This window comes from Macaca thibetana, chromosome 17, assembly GCF_024542745.1.
Source record: "Macaca thibetana thibetana isolate TM-01 chromosome 17, ASM2454274v1, whole genome shotgun sequence".
Taxonomy (NCBI): Eukaryota; Metazoa; Chordata; class Mammalia; order Primates; family Cercopithecidae; genus Macaca; species Macaca thibetana.
Genome location: NC_065594.1, coordinates 49,617,740 through 49,639,305, shown reverse-complemented (window position 1 = coordinate 49,639,305; position 21,566 = coordinate 49,617,740). Strand labels below are relative to the sequence as shown.

At 32.0% G+C, this 21,566-nt stretch overlaps 1 protein-coding gene across 1 annotated transcript in view; it reads left to right on the top strand.

The window, feature by feature from the left end:
- Positions 1 to 21,566, top strand: part of KLHL1 (kelch like family member 1) — a 450,078-nt gene that overhangs the window by 303,968 nt on the left and 124,544 nt on the right. The window contains exon 6 of the mRNA XM_050766522.1: positions 16,542 to 16,728. Coding sequence (XP_050622479.1) covers positions 16,542 to 16,728 — 187 coding nt within the window. The remainder of the gene's footprint in view (positions 1 to 16,541; positions 16,729 to 21,566) is intronic.

Genomic DNA, 21,566 nt, shown 5'->3' with positions numbered 1-21,566 from the left:
TGTGTTCAAAAGCCTATTTAAGAACCAATTATAATTTTGTGTTCTAGAAACTGGAGCAAATTTGTTAGTAACAGAAACTCATAAAACAAATGGCTTTAATTAATAAGCAGCATTTATAATTTCAGAGACACTGATAACATTATGCATAGGAATAATATTACATAAATTTCTATTTATCTAATTACTGTAGTTTGCCAAGAAAATAATAAATCTCCTTAAGTCCTTAGCCTTCCTTCTGTACCTGTGCTGTGGATATTTGGCCTCTCCAAATCTCATCGTAACCAATGTGGGATATGTTTGGGTCATGAAAGAGGATCCCTCATGAGTAGCATGGTGCACTCCTTGTGGTAGTAAGTTAGTTTTCACTCTATGCTTTCCTGGGAGAGCTGGCTGTTAAAAACAGCCTGGCACCTCCATGCTCTCTCTCTTTGTTCCTTTCTTACTGTGTAATCTCTGCACACACTGGCTCCCCTTCATCTTCCTCAATGAATAGAAACAGCCTGAAGTCCTCACCATAAGCAGATGTTGGTGCCATGCTTCTTGTACAGCCTGCAGAACTATGAGCCAAATAAACCTCTTTTCTTTATAATTATGCAGTCTCAGGTATTCAATTCTAGCAACACAATGGACTAAGACAGCCTGATAAATTAATAACAAGTTAGAAGTGAAAGACTTTATGGATTACAAAATCAAAATCATTTCCAAAGTTAAATTTTGCCTCTAGGATAAGGATGGATCATCTTTTCCTGAGATGGAAAGTAATTTCCCTTTATTTCATTTGGAATAGGTTTTATAAATCTATTAGAAGAGAGCATTGAAGGGAAAGGGAAAGGGAAAGAGGGGTTAGTAATATCGGTTGAGTGATTATTGTTAAGCCTTATGCTAAGCAAAGTCTCCATATTCTATTTAATCTCACACACTTTGAAGAAGATGCAGTGTCTTCATTTTATAAATGAAATAGAGACGCTAAACAAAACAAAAACAACATACCTTATCCAGTTATATCTATGAAAAACAAGGTGGGACTCTTCCAGAGTTACATTATATCTGGCATCCTAAGAATACAGCAAGTTCTCATCATAAGAAACTTACCATATTACCACATTCACTGGTGAATACCACTTTAAACACTTATCTTCCAGCATGTATCTACACATCAAATTGATGAAAGTAGCTGCTTGCAGTGACTTTCTACTGCTATGCAAGTCCGGGAGGACCATGTGTAAAGAACAGAAGTATAAGTAGTTGTATTACTTCATTCTCATGCTGCTAATAAAGACATACCCAAGACTGGGTAATTTATAAAGGAAAGAGGCTTAATCGACTCACAGTTCAGCATGGCTCGGGAGGCCTCTGGAAATTTACAATCACGGTGGAAGGAGAAGCAACAACATCCTTCTTCATATGGTGGCAGGAAGGAGAAGTGCCGAGCAAAAGGGAAAAAAGCTCCTTATAAAACCATCATATCTCTTGAGAACTCACTCACTATCAGGAGAATAGCATGAGGGTGAACGCCCCCATTATTTAATTACTTCCCACCAGGTCCCTCCCGTGACATGTGGGGATTAGGGTAACTACAATTCAAGATGAAATTTGGGTAGGGACACAGTCAAACCGTATCAGTAGTTTAACAATTCTTGTTTTGAAAAAGTCAACCAACTGAAAACTAGGTTGTCAGATGAAGATATAGCAGGAATTTTCTCAGCACAGCCTAATCTACTGCAGCTTAGCTGTAAGTACTAGAAAATAATAGCCATCTGCTCAATTATATTATAAATTACTTTAAGTTAGGAACCAATAAATTATCTTTGCACACTCCAAAGTGTCTAGCATAGGGTTTGACACATCCTAATTCTATTAATGCCTTTAGTATCAAGATTAATAAATATATTTTCATTTATTCCTGACTTTTTTTCAGTAAAGATGTTTGAACAACTCATTTCATACCCAAACTTTAGAAACTCTACAAAGTATATGCCCAGTGGGATTTTCTTTACTTGGGAGAATTATTTTAATCCTTTATTGACTTGCGTGATGCATCTACCTTGATGTTTTCACAGGAACTTATTTCACTGATGATGATCAAAAGAGGTATGTTGGGCTTTGATCAGAGTAAATCTGAAGAAAGCTGGAAATCTGCAAATATAAAGTGATTAAAATTTTTTCTCCATTTTAGTGAAATGAAGAAGCAAAATGCTGGCTGATACCTTATAATTAGTGTGAGTCAAATTAAAAGGTTTTAGTTAAAGATAATTGAAATAGGGCTAAAACAAAACAAAAGTTTAACACTAGGTCTATATAATTATTGAAATCAGAAAATTCAGTTTTTCCAATTAGTCAACTGAATGTTGTCTCTTCAATTGTTGTTCAAGGTATTTCTGGGACCATCCTACCATCCGAGTTAACATTTCTAAAATAAAATGTGGGAGAAGTAAGGGAAGAATTCTCCACCTTTCCTATAGTGCCAGATGCTTTTTACAGATGTGAGGCCATTACCTATTCTGGATGGAGTGCGAGGAGCCTTGCAGATTTATCTTTCTCAAGGAAGCTATGCTTAAGTATGACCATTAAATTAGTACATTTTTCTTGTTAGCTAGTCAGTCTAAGACTGTGGATGCTTACTCTTATCTCTTAATTCAGAGCAATTTATTTTAAGAAAAACTAACATAGATGCAGGATAATATGCATAGGTGCATATTGCAATATTTTTTTCTGTTTTACAAGCATTTTACTCATAAAAAGACTGTTTGAATCCAGGTTATGATTTAAGACCCCATTTAGCTAATACAGTTCATCAATTTCAAGTAATAATTTCAAGTATTGAAATGCAGTTATTTCTACAAACTATTAATTAGTAAAACTATCTGACTACTAGTTGTTAAATGTTTTTAAGATTTTTTTTCTTAATGATAGTGATCATCTTAGTCTTCATGAGTTGCAGATACATGAGTTCTGCAAGAAAGGATGATCCAGAAACTTAGTGTAAATGATAACTTGGGAGCTTGTCTGGGACAGGAAAGGTCTATAATAGAGCATAGGGACATAGGAGCATGCTAGACATATTTAGAAAGAGAGAGGAGTCCAGGAAAAGGAAGGAGCAAGGGAAATACCGATATCTATTACTATTTTTTATTCTAAGAGAAGATTAATTGTACTGATGCCTCAAAAATATTTATCAAATGTTATGTTAGTAGCTTAATACATATTTAACATGCTGGAAGTTATTACTTCATGCAACTCTAAAGTCAAAAATGTCTCCAATTAATCCAGTGCTACAGATCAAGTAAGTTTTCTTTCATAAGACTCATATTTTTCATATCAAAAAGCATGAGTGTGCAACTTACATTCTTTTAATTTTGAGTCCTCATTTGACTCCTCAGTGAGTTTGCAAAGATGGCCTACCAATTCCTATATCTGTGTTGCCCAGTCCGAAATAATTTTGTAAAAGAACTAAAGGAAACATAATAGTTTCTCATGATAAATCTGCATGTTTGAACACATCCTTTTCTAATTATCTTCTTGCAAAATATGATTACAAATAACAGAATTTTATAAAATATACTATTTCAATTTCAACTTTAAAATTCAAGTAAACACAGTACTTTAAAAAGAGACAGCTACCTATAAAAACACAAAAAATAAAAAGTAGTATATATGTACGTTTTTCAATTGGTGACTACTAAGTATAAACAATACAGTAATAAATCGTGAATTTATATTCAGTACAGTACAGTAATAGTACAGTAACAATACAGTAATAAATCTACACAGAATGTGTAGAAGATAAGGCCTAGTCCTGTGGCGATTTGTTTATAGATAAAATAAGGATAACCTTCAAGCGCTATTTAGAAACACAGGGTAAAACAAGTACACTCAACTAGGAGTCAGTCAGTTCAAAAGAAGAAAAAAGCCACATTAAAGACAAAGTACAAAAATTGTTCATGCAAAGGATAGTGTATAGAACAGCCTTGACAATGTAGAAGGTTAATCTGGAGACGCAGTGACAAATGAGCCTAAACAAGGTGCTTTAAGTTACAATAGGAATTTCTTTCAGTTGTAGTACATGGAATTAAAACAAGACAGCAGGAGAGTGAATGATCAACATATATATATATGGACACTGTGGGAGTAGTTTGAATTCTGTACATGATTGCTGGTATCAAAGATAAGAATTTAAGTGATTGATCTTTCTCAAAAATTTGGGAAAGTGTTAATGAGATTTTCAACTAGGGAATTGGCTTTTGGAATGGAAAGCAAGTAGTGAAATGAAAGGGTCATAGACAGTTTCATAGTAATCAACAGTATTTGGGATTAGTGAAATGGAAGGGTCATAGACAATATTACAGTAATCAACAGTATTTGATGACTGGATGTGAGGATGACCAAAGAGATAAAGAACTTTGCTAAGTGGAATTATCAATGAGTCAGGGATCTCAGGAAAGAAAACAAATTTTGAAACTATGTATTCATATATCATATTCTCAATAAAAGTTTGAAGTAGCTGAGTCGAAGCTTAAAAATGAAGTGCAGGTAATTAAGTACCCTAAATCATCAATAAAAATAGAAGACAAAGTCAATTACAGGAAGAAGAGTAATGGTAAAAATAAATTCAGATTTAAATATATGAGTTTGAATTGTCAGTGGAATATTCAGGTTAAAGTTTCTTAGTTAAGAGTCAAATCATCTCACAATGATGTCTATGAGCCCAAGTTATTTCTGTAATGGATTTTTGCTATTGAATGTGACTGAAAATAAACATGCTATCAACTGGGTCTGGAATAAATCATGATATTTTAGATATTTGGTTGGTTGTTTAACAAAGAGGTTTCTAATAGATATAAATATTTATAATTATTACTAACTTACGCATTGAATTTGAGATGTCATATTGAACCTATTTCTGCTTATGTATTATGTTTTTTCAAACTTTGGTAATGAATAAATTATGTAAAATAAATTAATATTTTCACAAATGATAGTAAATGATCAATCACTTAAATAGTTCTTGAGCAAATCATGGGAACAATACCTCTGTTAGTGGTACCAACAATAAATAGCAGATTTTTTTTTCTGATTTTCTGCAAGTTTATATTTTAGCATATATATGAGGCCTTTAAGTGACTACATATCTGGTTACTGTTTAAAATCTGATATGACTGATAAAACTAAATGTTGACCGTAACCTGAGTGATGAAGTAAATCCTCATGAAAGTAATAGGACCTGAATCTAGACTCTGAAGATTCGGGTCATATTTTAATAGAAGCCCCAGAGGAAAAAGGCATTAAGGACAGTAAGACAGAGAGAGAGAGAGAGAGAGAGAAAGAGAGCATAAGTGTGCTTGGCTTAAGAAAATAGCATGATCTATTCCAATGAGAAGAAAGAGATCAGAAGAGCTAACATATAAAATGTAGAATAATGCGCTTCAGGGTATTCGGGAAAGTGACTATAGATTAAAAAGCGTTATATTGTAGAATTTTTGGCATACTCATCTAAATTTGTTGAATAATGACTTACAAACAATAACAAACTAATGTCTACTCTTAAATATAGCCTAAACGAGAAAGAATTAAGATGTTTTAGGGGAACAGGGAGAAGGTTGGACTCGAGTAAAATAGATTAGTGGTGAGTAAAAATGATGTTATTCGAGACCTATTACAGCACCTTGGACAAAATAAGCACTGACTAAATATTTGATGAATGAATGAATGAAGGAAGGAAGGAATGAAGGAAGGAATGAAAAGTCCTAAGCACAAATTGGATGCAATTAAATCGTTAAGGATGAAGGCGATGTTCATATAGGGCAGAAGGTTAACTTATTTTACTTTCAGAAATTCGGAGCTTTCAAAATATGGAACAGTAAATCCATGTTAAATAAATAAAAGTTAATCAAAAATTATAGCATCACAAAACCCATTTTACTTGTTGCTAATAAGAACTATCATTTGAGTTAATTTTGTGAGCTCTAGTTATTTTGATTATGTCATTATTCTTCTGAACTTATACTGTCAGCTTAACCAATTATTATTCATGTTAAAGCAATCAAGTATTTCTGTATTCAGAATAAAATTAATGAACCTACTACTTATTTCATATGCATTTTTTTCTGGTTTCCTCAAATGCTTGAGGAGGAATCATTCAGATGTATCTGATGTAAGTTTTCGCATGTCATTAATTTGTATTTTCATTTTGAAATGACAGCCATGGAAGATGATTTTGAATGCTCTGTTGTATCTACTGTTCTTTCATTTTAAAATATAAATAATATTCTCAAATAATTTGACCAGAACAGTAGTTATGTCAGTAGGATGCATGGGAAATACTACAGTCTTTTAAAATTTCAAGATTCAATTCTTTGCCAGGAGGAACTATCTACTCCTGGATGGTACATTCTTTAGGGTTGTAGGCTGATATTGACTATGGTAGAGTTAGCCCCACTTGTGGAAACTAAGGCTATTGGCAATCATGTCTACCCAAATAGTCACTAATGAAGTGCTACAAGCTTTGGTGAACAAACTGTCTCATACTGCCCAGTTTTCAGCATAATTGTCCATTTTTCTTTCTGTGTATCTTTGAACATAAATAAAGTCCGAAAGGTGGGGAAGGGTTAAACAAAGCTCTCTAGATATGAGGCAGTTGCTGTTTTTGCTTGTACAGTTTGACAGCCCTAGTCATGGGCTCACTATTTATTGTGTTTCTGGAAAGTTCTGTAATGACTGAACTCTTTCCTTTCACCGGCACCTTGAATAGTCTCAGGATTCATTTAGCACTGAGTGTGATCATCATTCCCCTGTGGAATGTCTTAGACTGCCTTAATGCAAATACCTAAAATTATTTTATTTGTATTAGATATATTTATAAGACATGGAAATAAAAATCATTTTTCTGCAGCTTATGAGATAATATTTTATTATTCATTGCTTTCATTTTAACAGGCACAAAACTTGAAAGACAAGATATGAAACTGTCATTTATTCTCTAAGGACTGTCACTTCTAATAGGAATCAATCTGGTTTTATAGATTCAAATTCTATGAGTTTATTTTTTAGCACAAGATTCAATAGGAAAACAAAATGTTTTGATATTATGAAATAAGATGAAGTACATGAAATTTTGTCACTTTATCGTGAATGTGAGAATGTTTTCATAGCTGTGATAGCCCAAGGATATAGTTTTAGAAGAGTTAGTACTTTTTCTTTGGTCTACAATATGTTTAAACTTATTTTTCTTTAAGTATTTATTCAATATTGCCTTCCATTTTGCAGTGGACTCCATGAGCAGATGAAAGGTATAGATGTGGTTGCTGTGCTTGGTATACCTCCTGTTTTCTTGCCTTTAAATTATGCTTTTTTTTGTTAATGCAGTATTACTCTTACTTAAGGAATAGCTTATGATGTAGATCTTATTTCTAGACAAGAACTGTATAGCAGGGTGTTCCTATAATTTATATTTCCTAAATGATATTTTAGAAGGCTGTCTGTAATGCAAGTTTTTATACTGTAAATGTTTTCTGACTTTTACTATAAAATTAGAGTGTGTGTCCTTTATGTAATAAAAGTAGGTCATCCAGCAAAAATAAATTCATGTATCTTGTTTTATTTACTTATGATAATATTATAAAAGTTACTTACAATGTCAAGGCAGCATCTATGCATGCAATATAGTGCAGAGAATCATGACAAGGATTCTAGACAAGAGGGTATTTTTCTTGACACATTAGATAATTTTCACAGAAAGAAAACAATGTTTTTGAAAGACATGAAACTTGATTCTATTTTATTGTTTGTGAGGGTACAAAAACACTGCAAAATCTAGATACTTGAATGATGCATCCTATTTTATGAAGCAATACTTTCAGGAGATTATTTGAAATACCTTCAGCATCATAATTTATGTATTATTACAAGAATTTTTATATAAAATCATATAAATATTCTTGGAAAGCTGCTATTTGAGGAGTGTCTGTGTAAGCACACAGGATTAAAACACTCAACAATGCTTTAATGTTGCTAAACATATGACTATTTTGATCATGTGGTTCAATTTATGAAACCATCAACAAGTAAATTATGGTGTATTATAGTAACAAATTTAACGGTTATTAACAATGAATAATATTTTAACAAATGTATTTATTCATATATATATATTTTTTAACCAAAATGAACTTGTTAATAAAACCAATAGAACTTTAGAAGAGTATGTGAAAAGAATATAATGCTTTCAAACAGACAACTGAAGGGAAAATATTTATTCTAATTAAAAGTTCATTACATCTGGCAGCTGGAATGCTCTAACAAATTTATTGTCAAAAGTTCTAGCTATAAATGGCTAAATTATTCTGATTTTTCATATTGGTAAATTCTGAAACTTGTGTGAGATTATCCTATACATTTCCTGGTCATGTTTGATTCTGCAGCTACTGGGTTACCCTATAATGCATCAGTTATTGTTTTATCACAAAGAAAACTGACAAGGTTATAAGGAGATAGGGCATATCTGCAAAGTGACTGCCTAGCTGACAGAGTTGTGAACGAAAGAACACATTGCCTGTAGAAAAGTCTGATGCTCTGTACCTTTCTATCCTAAAATATGTATATACATAAACCAGAACATTGGAAATGTTTAATTCATTTGGATAGCATAGAACAGGATTTTTAAAACTTGTTCTTTAGTTTGTTGTCTTACATAAGAGAAGTATATTATTATCTCCAGATTACCTAATTAGGTTATAAAACAATTTATTAATGATTTTATTTTTCTTGCAAAGAGACATTTTCCTGTATGTAATATAGTAAACTATTATATTATAGTTTACTACATTTAACAAAGCAAACCTCAAATATTGACTTTTTAAGATCTTATTTTTTTTTTCAAAAATCTACATCTCTGAGCCCACAGGATCTAGAAACAGTAATATTAGAAATGAGAATTTAAAACAGAAATCAAGTATTCCATTGTAACTCCAATTAATTATGTTTTCCCTTGATACTCTACATGATTTCAGGATATTTTGTTCATTATCTTCACAGAAATATTCATGATAGTATTAAATTTTATCATCATTTTCCAAAGAGCAAGTGTTAGTTTAAGTTATAGAAAGACAGGATCATTTTATTGTTTATAAAATGTACTTGAAATTTTGCCATATATATAGAAACAATATACATGAAATAAAATGACACTTGCAATTTAAACTATATAATGCAGTTCCATATTTAAGTTGAAATTGCTCACAGAGTAAACAATACCAAAAACTAGCCAAACTTTTATTTCTGCTAATTTTTTGCATAATATAAATAATTGAAACATGTTTTTGTAACACTAAAATGTACAGCAGAATGACAAAGTGGGTAAGTTTTCATTCTATTTGATTTTCTTCTCTGAGAAGTACATTCATTGAATTTGCAATTTATTTGTAACTATTATTGGTGAAATGTGTTCAGTGTTGAATTCCTGTAAGACAACAAAATAAGTTTTGTAATAAGCAAGTTGACTTTATTGTACCTATTCCAGTATGAAACCACACTACCTATACAAAGCCTTGTTGTATCCTCTATAGAGAAAAGTCACAGGAAGATATTTATGATTCCAGTGCTTGGCCTGGGTTATTTCAAAGCAGCCTTTGCAATGTGGTAAAATGGTAGGGTTTATGTACAGTTTATATCATAACAGCTTAGGATTTGTGTGCACAGCAAGGTTAGGCTCTTGAAGCGAGTGTCGGAGGGCAAGTTCTAGTCTCTCTAGCTATTTTTGTGAGTTCACAGATGTCTCATCTTCTGAGAGTAAATATTTCCTGGATCAAATACTTATTTTTTTAGTTTTCACCATAAATTGACATAGGAAAAAAGAAGCAGTCCTGTACCAGTTCCAAGATGTGCACTAAGAAAATAGAAATTTCTTTTGCATATATGAAGTGAAGGGATTTAGATTTTTGGTTCTTATATACTCTGATGTTTGTTGTCTTAAAAACAAAACAAAACAATTCCTGGATATCCTTGTTAAATTTCTATCTCGTTGATCTGTCTAATGTTGACAGTGGAGTGTTGAAGTCTCCCATTATTATTGTATGGGAGTCTAAGTCTCTTTGTAAGTCTTTAAGGACTTGCTTTATGAATGTGGGTGCTCCTGTTTTGGGTGCATATATATTTAGGATAGTTAGCTCTTCCTGTTGAATTGATCCCTTTACCATTATGTAATGGCCTTCTTTGTCTCTTTTGATCTTTGATGGTTTAAAGTCTGTTTTATCAGAGACTAGTATTGCAACCCCTGCTTTTTTTTGTTCTCCATTTGCTTGGTAGATCTTCCTCCATCCCTTTATTTTGAGCCTATGTATGTCTCTGCATGTGAGATGGGTCTCCTGAATACAGCAGACTGATGGGTCTTGACTCTTTATCCAGTTTGCCAGTCTGTGTCTCAGCAGACTGATGGTTCTTGATTCTTTATCCTATTTGCCAGTCTGTGTCTTTTAATTGGAGCATTTAGTCCATTTACATTTAAGGTTAATATTGTTATGTGTGAACTTGATCCTGCCATTATGATATTAACTGGTTATTTTGCTTGTTAGTTGATGCAGTTTCTTCCTAGACTCGATGGTCTTTATATTTTGGCATGTTTTTGCAATGGCTGGTCCCAGTTGTTCCTTTCCATGTTTAGTGCTTCCTTCAGGGTCTCTTGTAAGGCAGACCTGGTGGTGACAAAATCTCTAAGCATTTGCTTATCTGTAAAGGATTTTATTTCTCCTTCACTTATGAAACTTAGTTTGGCTAGGTAGTACCATTCAGGACATAGGCATGGGCAAAGACTTCATGTCTAAAACACCAAAAGCAACAGCAACAAAAGCTGAAATTGACAAATAGGATCTCATTAAACTAAAGAGCTTCTGCACAGCAAAAGAAACTACCATCAGAGTGAACAGGCAACCTACAGAATGGGAGAAAATTTTTGCAATCTACTCATCTGACAAAGGGCTAATATCCAGAACCTACAAAGAACTCAAACAAATTTACAAGAAAAAATCAAACAACCCCATCAAAAAGTGGGCAAAGGATATGAACAGACATTTCTCAAAAGTAGACATTCATACAGCCAACAGACACATGAAAAAATGCTCATCATCACTGGCCATCAGAGAAATGCAAATCAAAACCACAATGAGATACCATCTCACACCAGTTAGAATGACAATCATTAAAAAGTCAGGAAACAACAAATGCTGGAGAGGATGTGGAGAAATAAGAACACTTTTACACTGTTGGTGGGATTGTAAACTAGTTCAACCATTATGGAAGACAGTATGGCGATTCTTCAAGGATCTAGAACTAGATGTACCATATGACCCAGCCATCCCATTACTGGGTATATACCCAAAGGATTATAAATCATGCTGCTATAAAGACACATGCACACATATGTTTATTGCGGCACTATTCACAATAGCAAAGACTTGGAATCAACCCAAATGTCCATCAGTGACAGACTGGATTAAGAAAATGTGGCATATATACACCATGGAATACTATGCAGCCATCAAAAAGGATGAGTTTGTGTCCTTTGTAGGGACATGGATGCAGCTGGAAACCATCATTCTTAGCAAACTATCACAAGAACAGAAAACCAAACACCGCATGTTTTCACTCATAGGTGGGAACTGAACAATGAGATCACTTGGACTCGGGAAGGGGAACATCACACACCGGGGCCTATCATGGGGAGGGGGGAGGGATTGCATGGGGAGTTATACCTGATGTAAATGACGAGTTGATGGGTGCTGACGAGTTGATGGGTGCAGCACACCAACATGGCACAAGTATACATATGTAACAACCTGGACGTTATGCACATGTACCCTAGAACTTAAAGTATAATAATAATTAAAAAAAAAAAAAAAGAAAAGAAAAACCTTATTCCTTGAATCAAATTACTCAGAAAATGAACATTTTGTAACAAATGGGCAATAGGAAGCTGGGTAGTACTCATAATAAAATTATGATCAAACTGTAGGCAGGTATTGAGTTATTACCTAGTAGAATCTGTTATCGGCTGATATTTGTATCCCACCCAAAATCATATGCTGTTGTCCTAACCCCCAAAGTAATTCTATTAGGAGGTAGGGTCTTTACAGGTAATTAGGTTTAGATGAAGTCATTAGTGTTGTCAGAGGAGATGAAGTGCAAACACAGGCTATGGTGTTTATAAGCAAGAAATTGTTACAAGTAATAATTTTAAAATACACAACAATAGGTTACAGTGATTATGAATAATTTAGTTTGTCAAAATGAGTAGGAGTAGGGCAAAGTTACATTTTAGACAATATTTTATTCATAAAAAGGAAAATAGTATTTGAATACAGAATAACTTGGGCATTTTATTAAATACAATACACATTTTTATTTTATTTTATTTTATTTTTATTTGCCATGTCATATATTGAAATAAATCTTAATATATTTTTATGTGTATATCTATGGACATTGAACTTTGTATTTTTCTTTAAAATTTATTACTTTAAAGTATTACAAACCTAGGCACATAGAGTTGATGATCTTTCAATACTTTATTTTTATAGAATTTATTTTTTCTTTTATAATTATAAAATTTGATATAATCCTTATATATCTTTGCATGTATTTGTTTGTAATGTTTTCTTAGAAAATGAAAAGTTATTCACAAATTATCATTAATTAATCAATAACATTAGTCTGTTACCTTAAAGTTGTCCAAATAAAAGTATAAGCTAACACATTAAGTCATTTTAAATTTGTAGCTGGACAAGAATTCACAAGATTAAACCTCAGTAGAAGATACCACTTACTGAAATTTCATTTAATCAATCTTGTACTTTGGCCATCCTAAATCATTTTTAAAATTACTTCTAACTTACTGTACCACTAACATATAATCTTTAAGCATAAAATATGAGAAATTAAACCCAAGTACTATTAATATAAAAATACTATGCTAAAATTGTTTTTACATGGTACTAAAGTCAAGAAGGCATAGGGTTACTTGTAAGCTAAAATTAATCCACCCTAATTAGTTAAAAGAGTTAAATATTAGGGATAGAATATAAACTCATTTTAATATAAATTATTCTCTGCATTCATATTCCAAAATTTAAAAATATTTGAATCTATGTCATGAATCTACTTTTCTGAAACCTAAGCTGTTTCCAAACTCTTGGATTTACTTTTTTATTCTGTTATAATTTTGCAAGAAGAAACATGAAAAAGGAGTACATTTCTAATTTTTTTCTTTTTTTTTTTGTTTTTTTACTTATTTGTACAAATTCATGAAGTACATGAGAAATTTTGTTACATGCATATAGCGTGTTGTAATCAAGGCAGGGTATTTGGAGTGTCTGTCACCTGAGAACAATACATTTTTGTTAGGTATAGTCACCCTACTCTGCTATCATACATTGAATTTAATCCTTCCATCTTACTAAGAGTTTTACCCTTTAACTCAGTTTGCTTCCTTGTCCTCCATGTCTCCCACTCACCCTTTATAGTCTCTGTTATCTGTCTTTCAACTCTCTACCTCCATATAATTAATTTTCTTAGCTCCCAAATAAAAGCGAGAAAATGTGATATTTGTCTTTTAGTGCCTGGCTTATTTCACTTAAGATAATGACCTCCAGTTCCATACATGTTGCTACAAATGGCACAATTTTATTCTTTCTTATGGCCAAGTTGCATTCTATTGTGTATATATACCACATTTTCTTTATTAATTAACCTATTGATGGATACGTAGATTGATTCCATATATTTGCTATTATAAATAGTGCTGCAATTAACATATGAATGCAGATATCCATTGATATGCTGATTTATTTTCCTTTGGGTAGATATCCAGTAGTAGAATTGCTGGATCAAATGGTAATTCTACTTTTAGTTTTTTGAGAAATCTCCACATTGATTTCCATAGTGGCTCTACTAGTTTGCCTTCCAACAAACACTATATAAGTTCCCTTTTCTCCTCATTCACACCATCATGCTACTTTTTGTCTTTTTAAATAGTCATTCTGACTGGGATAAGACAGTATTTCATTGTGATTTTGATTTAAATTTCCCTGATGATTAATGATATTGAGCATTTTAGCATATACCTGTTGGCCATTTGTATGTCTTCTTTCGAGAATTATCTAGTCATGTCCTTTGCCCACTTTTTAATGGGATTAGTTTTTTCTTGTTGAGTTGCTTTTGTTTCCTGTACATTCTGCATATTTGTCCTCTGTTGGATAAATAATTTGCTAATATTTCTCCCATTAAACAGATTGTCTTTTCACTCTGTTGGTTTTTTTTCTTTGTTGTGCAGAAGATTTTTAATTTGATATACTCCCATTTGTCTTTTTGTTGTTGCTGCCTGTGCTTTTGATGTCTTAGTCATAAATCCTTTGCTTAGACCACTGTTTGTGAGAATTTCCCTGAAGTTTTCTTCTAGTGTTTTTATATTAACAGTTTTGCAACTTACATTTATGTATTTAATTCATTTTGAGTTGATTTTTGTATATGGTGACAGACAGGAGTCTAGTTTCATTCTTCTGCATGTGGCTATCCAATTTTCCCAGCACCATTTATTGAAGAGTGTGTCTTTTCCCAAGTGTAAGTTATTGTTGACCTTCTCAAAGAGCAGTTAGCAGTAAATATGTGGCTTTATTTCTAGCCTCTCTATTTTGTTCCATTGGCCTTTGTATCTATCTTTAGAGAAATACCATGTTGCTTGGGTTAAGTCAGGTAATGTGATACCTCCAGTTTTGTTCTTTTAGATCAGGATTGCTTTGACATTTGGGCTCTTTTTTAGTTTGATATTTTATATATATTAGAATTGCTTTATCCAATTCTGTGAAAAAACGACTTTGGTAATTTGATAGAGATTGTGTTGAGTCTTTCCAAAACTTTCCATTGGAGATCTTCTATACTAAAATATATATGTGTGTGTATACATATATATACACACACACGTGTGTGTGTGTGTGTGTATGTATGTGTGTGTGTGTGTGTGTATATATATATATATATATAAAGATCGTGTTCAAAATAAAAGTGGGTAGAAAGGCAGCTATTAGTATACAACAAAGGGAAACTGAGCCAACAATGCAATTAATTGTCTTCACTTAAGTAATTCCAAAGCATCTAGTAACTAATATTATACTTCTTATTCAGATTAAAACTGTTCTGGCCCAGGCACAGTGGCTCATACCTGTAATCCCAGCAATCTGGGAGACAGAGGCAGGTGGATCACCTGAAGTCAGGAGTTTGAGACTAGCCTGACCGACATAGCGAAACCCTGTCTCTACTAAAAATGCAAAAATTAGCTGGGTATGGTGGTGCACACCTATAATCTCAGCTACTCAGGAGACTGAGGCAGGAGAATTGCTTGAACCCAGGAGGCAGAGGTTGCAGTGAGCCGAGATGACACCACTGCACTCCAGCCTGGACAACGGAGTGAAACTCTGTCTCAAAAAAAATAAATAATAAATTATTCGGTGTAATTATTCTATACTCTTTATGGCACCTCTAATGGTTTTAGATAGTAGGTAGGCTTAAATATTTTAATTAAAGCCATAATTTTAGTGTTCAATTTAATTAGTTAAATGCTGCCATTTTTATTCATTCAATGAACATTTGTGTACAGATGTGGTATAATTTTTTATCAATGTACAAGGAAAGGTCAGTGAGTAAATGCTAAATTTTCTACTTTTTAATTTTCTAAATCTATGGGACACATTTTATTGTCACTTAAAGTGAAACAGGATCCATTAAAAAAGAAAAGGAGAGACTAAAAGAATCAAGGAGAAAAAATTCTAAAGAGCGAGAAAGTGGAAAATAAAAAATACTCTGGATGTGAGCAAATAAATGTAAACAAAATTTGCAGAGAAAATAACCTATCATAGCAAAAAAAAAAAATAGACACAATATACTTTAAAACTACTGGTCTCACTCTCTTGGTCTCTTGGGTGCTGAATTTTGGTATAAAATTTTCACTACTGGAAACTATTACTTTGCCTAATACACAACTTTTAAATTCCTTATATAATTAAAGAAATGTTATGAGGAAATTGTTTTCATCTTTATTGAGTTATTTTTAATTTAAAAGGTATTTAAATTATACTTGACACATTTTACATTAAATATATGAACACTTATGATAAGCTTGTAATGGATTAATTTGTTGAAGTCTATTTTTAAATATCTTTCACCTGACGTGTTTCTGGCCAACACAGGTAACTATACTTGATTTTCAGACAGCTTTCATAAAAAGAAAGTGAATGGAAAAACTGATCACTGTAGGTATTTGTTTTTACTCTGTGTGGTAAAATGATAAATAATATTGAATCAAAAATAATATCCATTCTGTCTCTATTGAAAGCCATTCATTTTACACATTTTTATTTGTTGCTGTAATGGATTCTTACTACACCCTGCATCCTGCTCAATATAAGGATAATATCGTAGACATTAAACTTCTAATTTTAAGTGATGACCTAATGTTCATCCCTTTGAAAACATTATTAACAGTGATTGTGTATTATTCACAGATATTGGCTGACCTAGAAAATCATGCATTATTTAAGAATGATCTGGAATGTCAAAAACTGATTCTAGAAGCAATGAAATACCATCTATTGCCAGAAAGAAGAACTTTAATGCAAAGTCCGAGAACTAAACCCAGAAAATCTACAGTTGGAACTTTGTATGCTGTAGGAGGAATGGATAACAACAAAGGTATATAATTTTGGATTTATATAACTATACATCCTGTGTTATATTGTGATGCAGCTTTAATATTGTAATGGTTAATATCACAAAAATTTACATAAACTTAGCTTTAATTATTGTTATTTCAGATTAAGAGAGAAATTAAACATCTCTTATTTTTGGTCTGTAGGTGCTTTCTGCTTCTTATTCATCTTTAAGTTCCTTATTCATTTCCTGTGCATTATGTACAAGATTTCATATAAAATAAAAAAGAGATTTGAGTCACTTAACACAGGCCAAACAATTTTTTGGACATATTGAGAATGGTATTTCAATGCTAAGAAATGTAAAATACTAGGCAAATTCTTCCTGGGATCTCAATTATGAAGAGAATCTTTGAGAAGTTGAGAATGTCACATAGAAGCCAGATAAATAAGTAGACAATTATAAAGAAGTATAAGAATGGTAAAAGTTATAATTTATAGTTTTAATTGTGTTTACTAATTTAGTCCTTCAAAAGAAAGTGAATCATTTGTTTAAAATTAAACATATGCATTTAAAGATTTTATTCTTATGCTTTTAGAGTTACTGGAAAAATCTCCAAAAATTTGTCCTCTTCAGATTTTCTTATGTCTGTCTTAATTTTCCTGAATAAGTACACAAGAAAAATAATATTTAAAAAGTGTAATTTTCATGTTTGTTTCTAATAAATGATATAACTAACCATAAGATACTTCTAGTAAGTATAAAAAAACTGAAATTGGCAACAATAGAGTATGACCAAATATTCAGCATCTTTTTTTAAATTATTAAGATAAATGAGAACAACAACAACAAAAAACAAACTTATTTCAATCATTGTGAACGGAGATTTCAAAATTGTAGCTGAAGGGAAAAAACTTATGTAATCAATAAGGAATGACACATTCTTATTTGTTATCTGTCAAAAAGATATCCTATGGCTGTTAGATGGTTTTCATAGTTTATTTTTGGAAAACAGCAACTCCTGTAACATATGACAATGCAGAAGTCTAAAGAAAAGAGATTTCTTTTATAAGTACATAGCAAATCTAGATAGTAAAAGGGCTAAATGTTTGTCATCACATGGATGAATACAGGCACACATAAAAGTGAATATTCGTCCTGGGAGAAGGTACTAAAGCTTAGAATACACTATTATTGAAGTAAGAAAGCCTTAGAAACTTCTTTAAAACACAATAAAATATCTTCTGTCTGGGGTAATCTCTTTCCCAAAAGACAGAATCTGGATGGTGATTTTGATGTTTACTTCAAAAAACATCAGATATATAATCTCTATATCTATATATCTATATAAAATATGTGTATATATATACATATAACTATATATATACACACATATAACTATTTATATTTCTATAGAAATATACCTATTTATCATGGTATTCAACTTCCTCTCTCGGACATTATATAGCTAGGCACCTAAGTATAGGTATATATAGATTTACTAACATCCTTGAAGTTGTTACTTTTGTTGCTTGTAGTCATTACTTACATTGTATGCGTGAAACTATGTTATTACATTTTTGAAAGACACTTCAAATTGCTTACTAATTATTATTCACATGGAAATGTCACAGTTTACTTGAGCTTAACCCTATTATTAAACACTTTGCTGGGATTCAATTATTTTTTATATACATAATGCCACCATTAGCATCCACATACATAAAAGTTTATCCTAATCGCTGAGTATTTCCTTAAATAGACATCTAGATGAAAAATTACTGGGTGGGAAAGGAAAGCCTTTGTGACATATAAGCTTATTTCTTTTTAGAAAATATATAAGAATTTATAATATTACCAAGTTATATAGAATGACAGTTTTACTGTCTTGTCAAAAAATTTTTTATGAATAAGTTTTAACATAACAAAATATAGAGTCGTATAATCAATCCCCAAGTGTTCGTCATTACATTTATATTTCTCTTCTTATTAGTGAGATTGAACTTTTTGTATTTTAATTTTTATGCATTTAATCACACATATAATAATGAGTATTGATATATTAGTACCTGTCTTCTAATTATTGCATTTTTTGCAGTTTCTTGAGCATTGTTTGGTCAGTAGTAACAGCCTATGGTACAATCCCGTCATTTTCTTTATTTTAAAGGAAATAATTTTGATACTTCAGAAGCCTGCTGTAAATATCTAGTAGGTAGCATAACACACCTGGCAATGTTTGAAAGAATGATGGATATTGTATAAGAAAATATATAGATGCTCTGGATAATATTAAGTTTTCTAAGACAGAATTTACTTTCTTTTAGGCAAACACTTAGAGTAAGAGAAAATTGCCTTCTTCCAAGCAAGAATTGGATGATTTGAGACCAAGATTTAGTGTTTGTGAGGACTGCCTTACTCTTGTTTCGCTTTCTTGTTTTATACCAGGGCCACTCATTCTTGGTGAGCCCTGAATGCTGTTTCATTTTTAACTCAGAACTAGCTTTGCTTGGTTCTGAGATAAATCTATGCCTTACAACTATTTATAAGCTAAGTTTATCATCTTAACTTCCATTTTCTGCCTGGATCTCTGCCTTTTGCTGTGTACATCTTCAAAATCAGCAAATGCCCAGAGAAGACAAGCAGTGTTGCCCTGCCATTCTCTTTACTGAGGGATAGGAGTCTAAGGTCCTGATTGCCTTGATTGCCCTGAACTGCAATTTGTATCTTTTCAGCCTCATCAGACTGCCTGGTGGCCTCAGCCCACACGTATGCAAAGTCTCTTAGCCTAGAGCTGCTTGTGAATCAATTAAAGGCAAAAATGGTAAAGAATGTCAGGCTTATTTCCATTCACGTCCCCTCTTTCTGGGACTTCAGATTTTTAAGTGTTAGCTGTATTTTTTAGTCTCTAATGTCTTTAAACACCTAAATTTTGTACTATGAACTGAAGCTTTGTAGTTACTTATGTGGGAACAGTTTGTCTGATACAAACTAATCCATCATGTTTAAAAGCAGAAGCTCCTGTGTATTTGTTATTTTGAGGTTGTCTATATCTGAAACTTCTTGAATTATTTTCACATTTATATATTTATTTATGAATTTCAATGTTCTTTTTTTTTTCATTCTGTCCATTATTTCTTAACAATTACACATTTTATTTTATATCCTGTGGCTAATAATTTCAGCATCGAAAATGTTGGGGTCTAAATCTGTTGTTTGTTGCTTCTGACAACTCTCACTCATGTTAGTTTGATTCCTTCTGTGTTAGGTAATATTATTTTAAAGTTATAATTAGTTTTCTTTACTCTCTGGGACTTCTTAGGGGCCTACATTTTGCAGATGCCTTCCTCTAATTAGCCTGAATTTGCTTCAACCCAGAACCAAAGGCATCACTAACATAGAGGCATGTCAGCCCCCTTTAACCATCCAGGCTTAATGCAAGATCTATGGTTCCTTGTTCTCCCACCTTGAGTTTGGCCCAAGGCAGATGCCTCAGATCTCATTGTTGGAAACCTCTGTCCACAAGAAATGCCGGCTTTTGTATTCCTTTAGGTCTCTCTCTGGTTTCACCTCACTGTTCCTTCAGCTATTTGACTGCCCTTGAAAATTTCTCTTATTTTCATGTAAGATGAGCCATGCAAATAATTTTTTTTTTTTTTTGTAATTTGCCCAAGTGGGCTGGTATTAGAATTAGAGGGCATTTCAGCCTGAGTCTTCTATTCTAAAACAGTCAGAAGCATCCTATTTCTCTTTTATTCTAAAGTTTTCTCCATAGATTATTTCACTTGTTTTATGTCCTATAAATTTTGAAGAGTAGATATTTTGTCTATAACTAAACCATTAACACTCTGAAATGTTTCAAATATTTTAGATATTTGTAAGGTAGACTCCTTGACATTTTCATAGTTAATTAATTTTGGAATATTCACAAATTTAATAGTATTATTTTCAGTTATAACTTCTACATCTCTAAAATGCGAATAATAATCCCACCTCATATTTTAAATTCTAACATGTATTAAATTAGAACATATCTAATTACAATGTAAATGACCATTCATTAATAATTTGATCAAATCCCACGCTTCTAATAGTGAGTGTAATTCAAAATCTGGAGCCTAAACAGGAATTGATACATGTCTTAGAACTGAGTGATCATTAGCAAATATTCAAAACTACAAGTACAAATTATTGAATACTCATTTGTTCTCCTGTTATACATTAATTCTCTTTTTCAAATGATAGACAACTTCACAACAGAAGCTACATGTTTCTAATTTTAGAACCACTATTAATTGTGATAACACTTGTGATCAATTGTAGACTTTCAGTAAACATCTACTAAATTTAAATTGTAACTAATTTAACTGATCTAAATGGATATCCAAAATGGACAAATCTCTCATATATTTACGAATTATAAATTCACTTTGAAGTATAATATACTATTTATCAATATAAACTGTGTTAATATGAAATTCACCTTTGTAACATTTTGAAGATGTGAAAAGCAAAATGTAATTAGAAGATCTCTGTTACCTACACAACTCTTCCCATAGGACCCTTCAAGCAGAAAAGAATTTTATGGATCTAGGACACTTTTCCTCAGTAACTGATTATTTGTAAATGATAGATATTATATCAATGACATAAATACACACATATGTACATTTAATTGAAATTTTATTTTTTTCTCCCCCCAATTTATGTACTTACCTATTTATTTTTATTTCAATAGGTTTGTGGGAAACAGTTAGTGTTTGGTTTACATAGATAAGTTCTTTAGTGATGATTTCTGAGATTTTGGTGTACCCATCACCTGAGTAGTGTACACTGTACCCAATGTGTAGTCTTTTATCCCTTAACCCCCACCCTTTCATCCT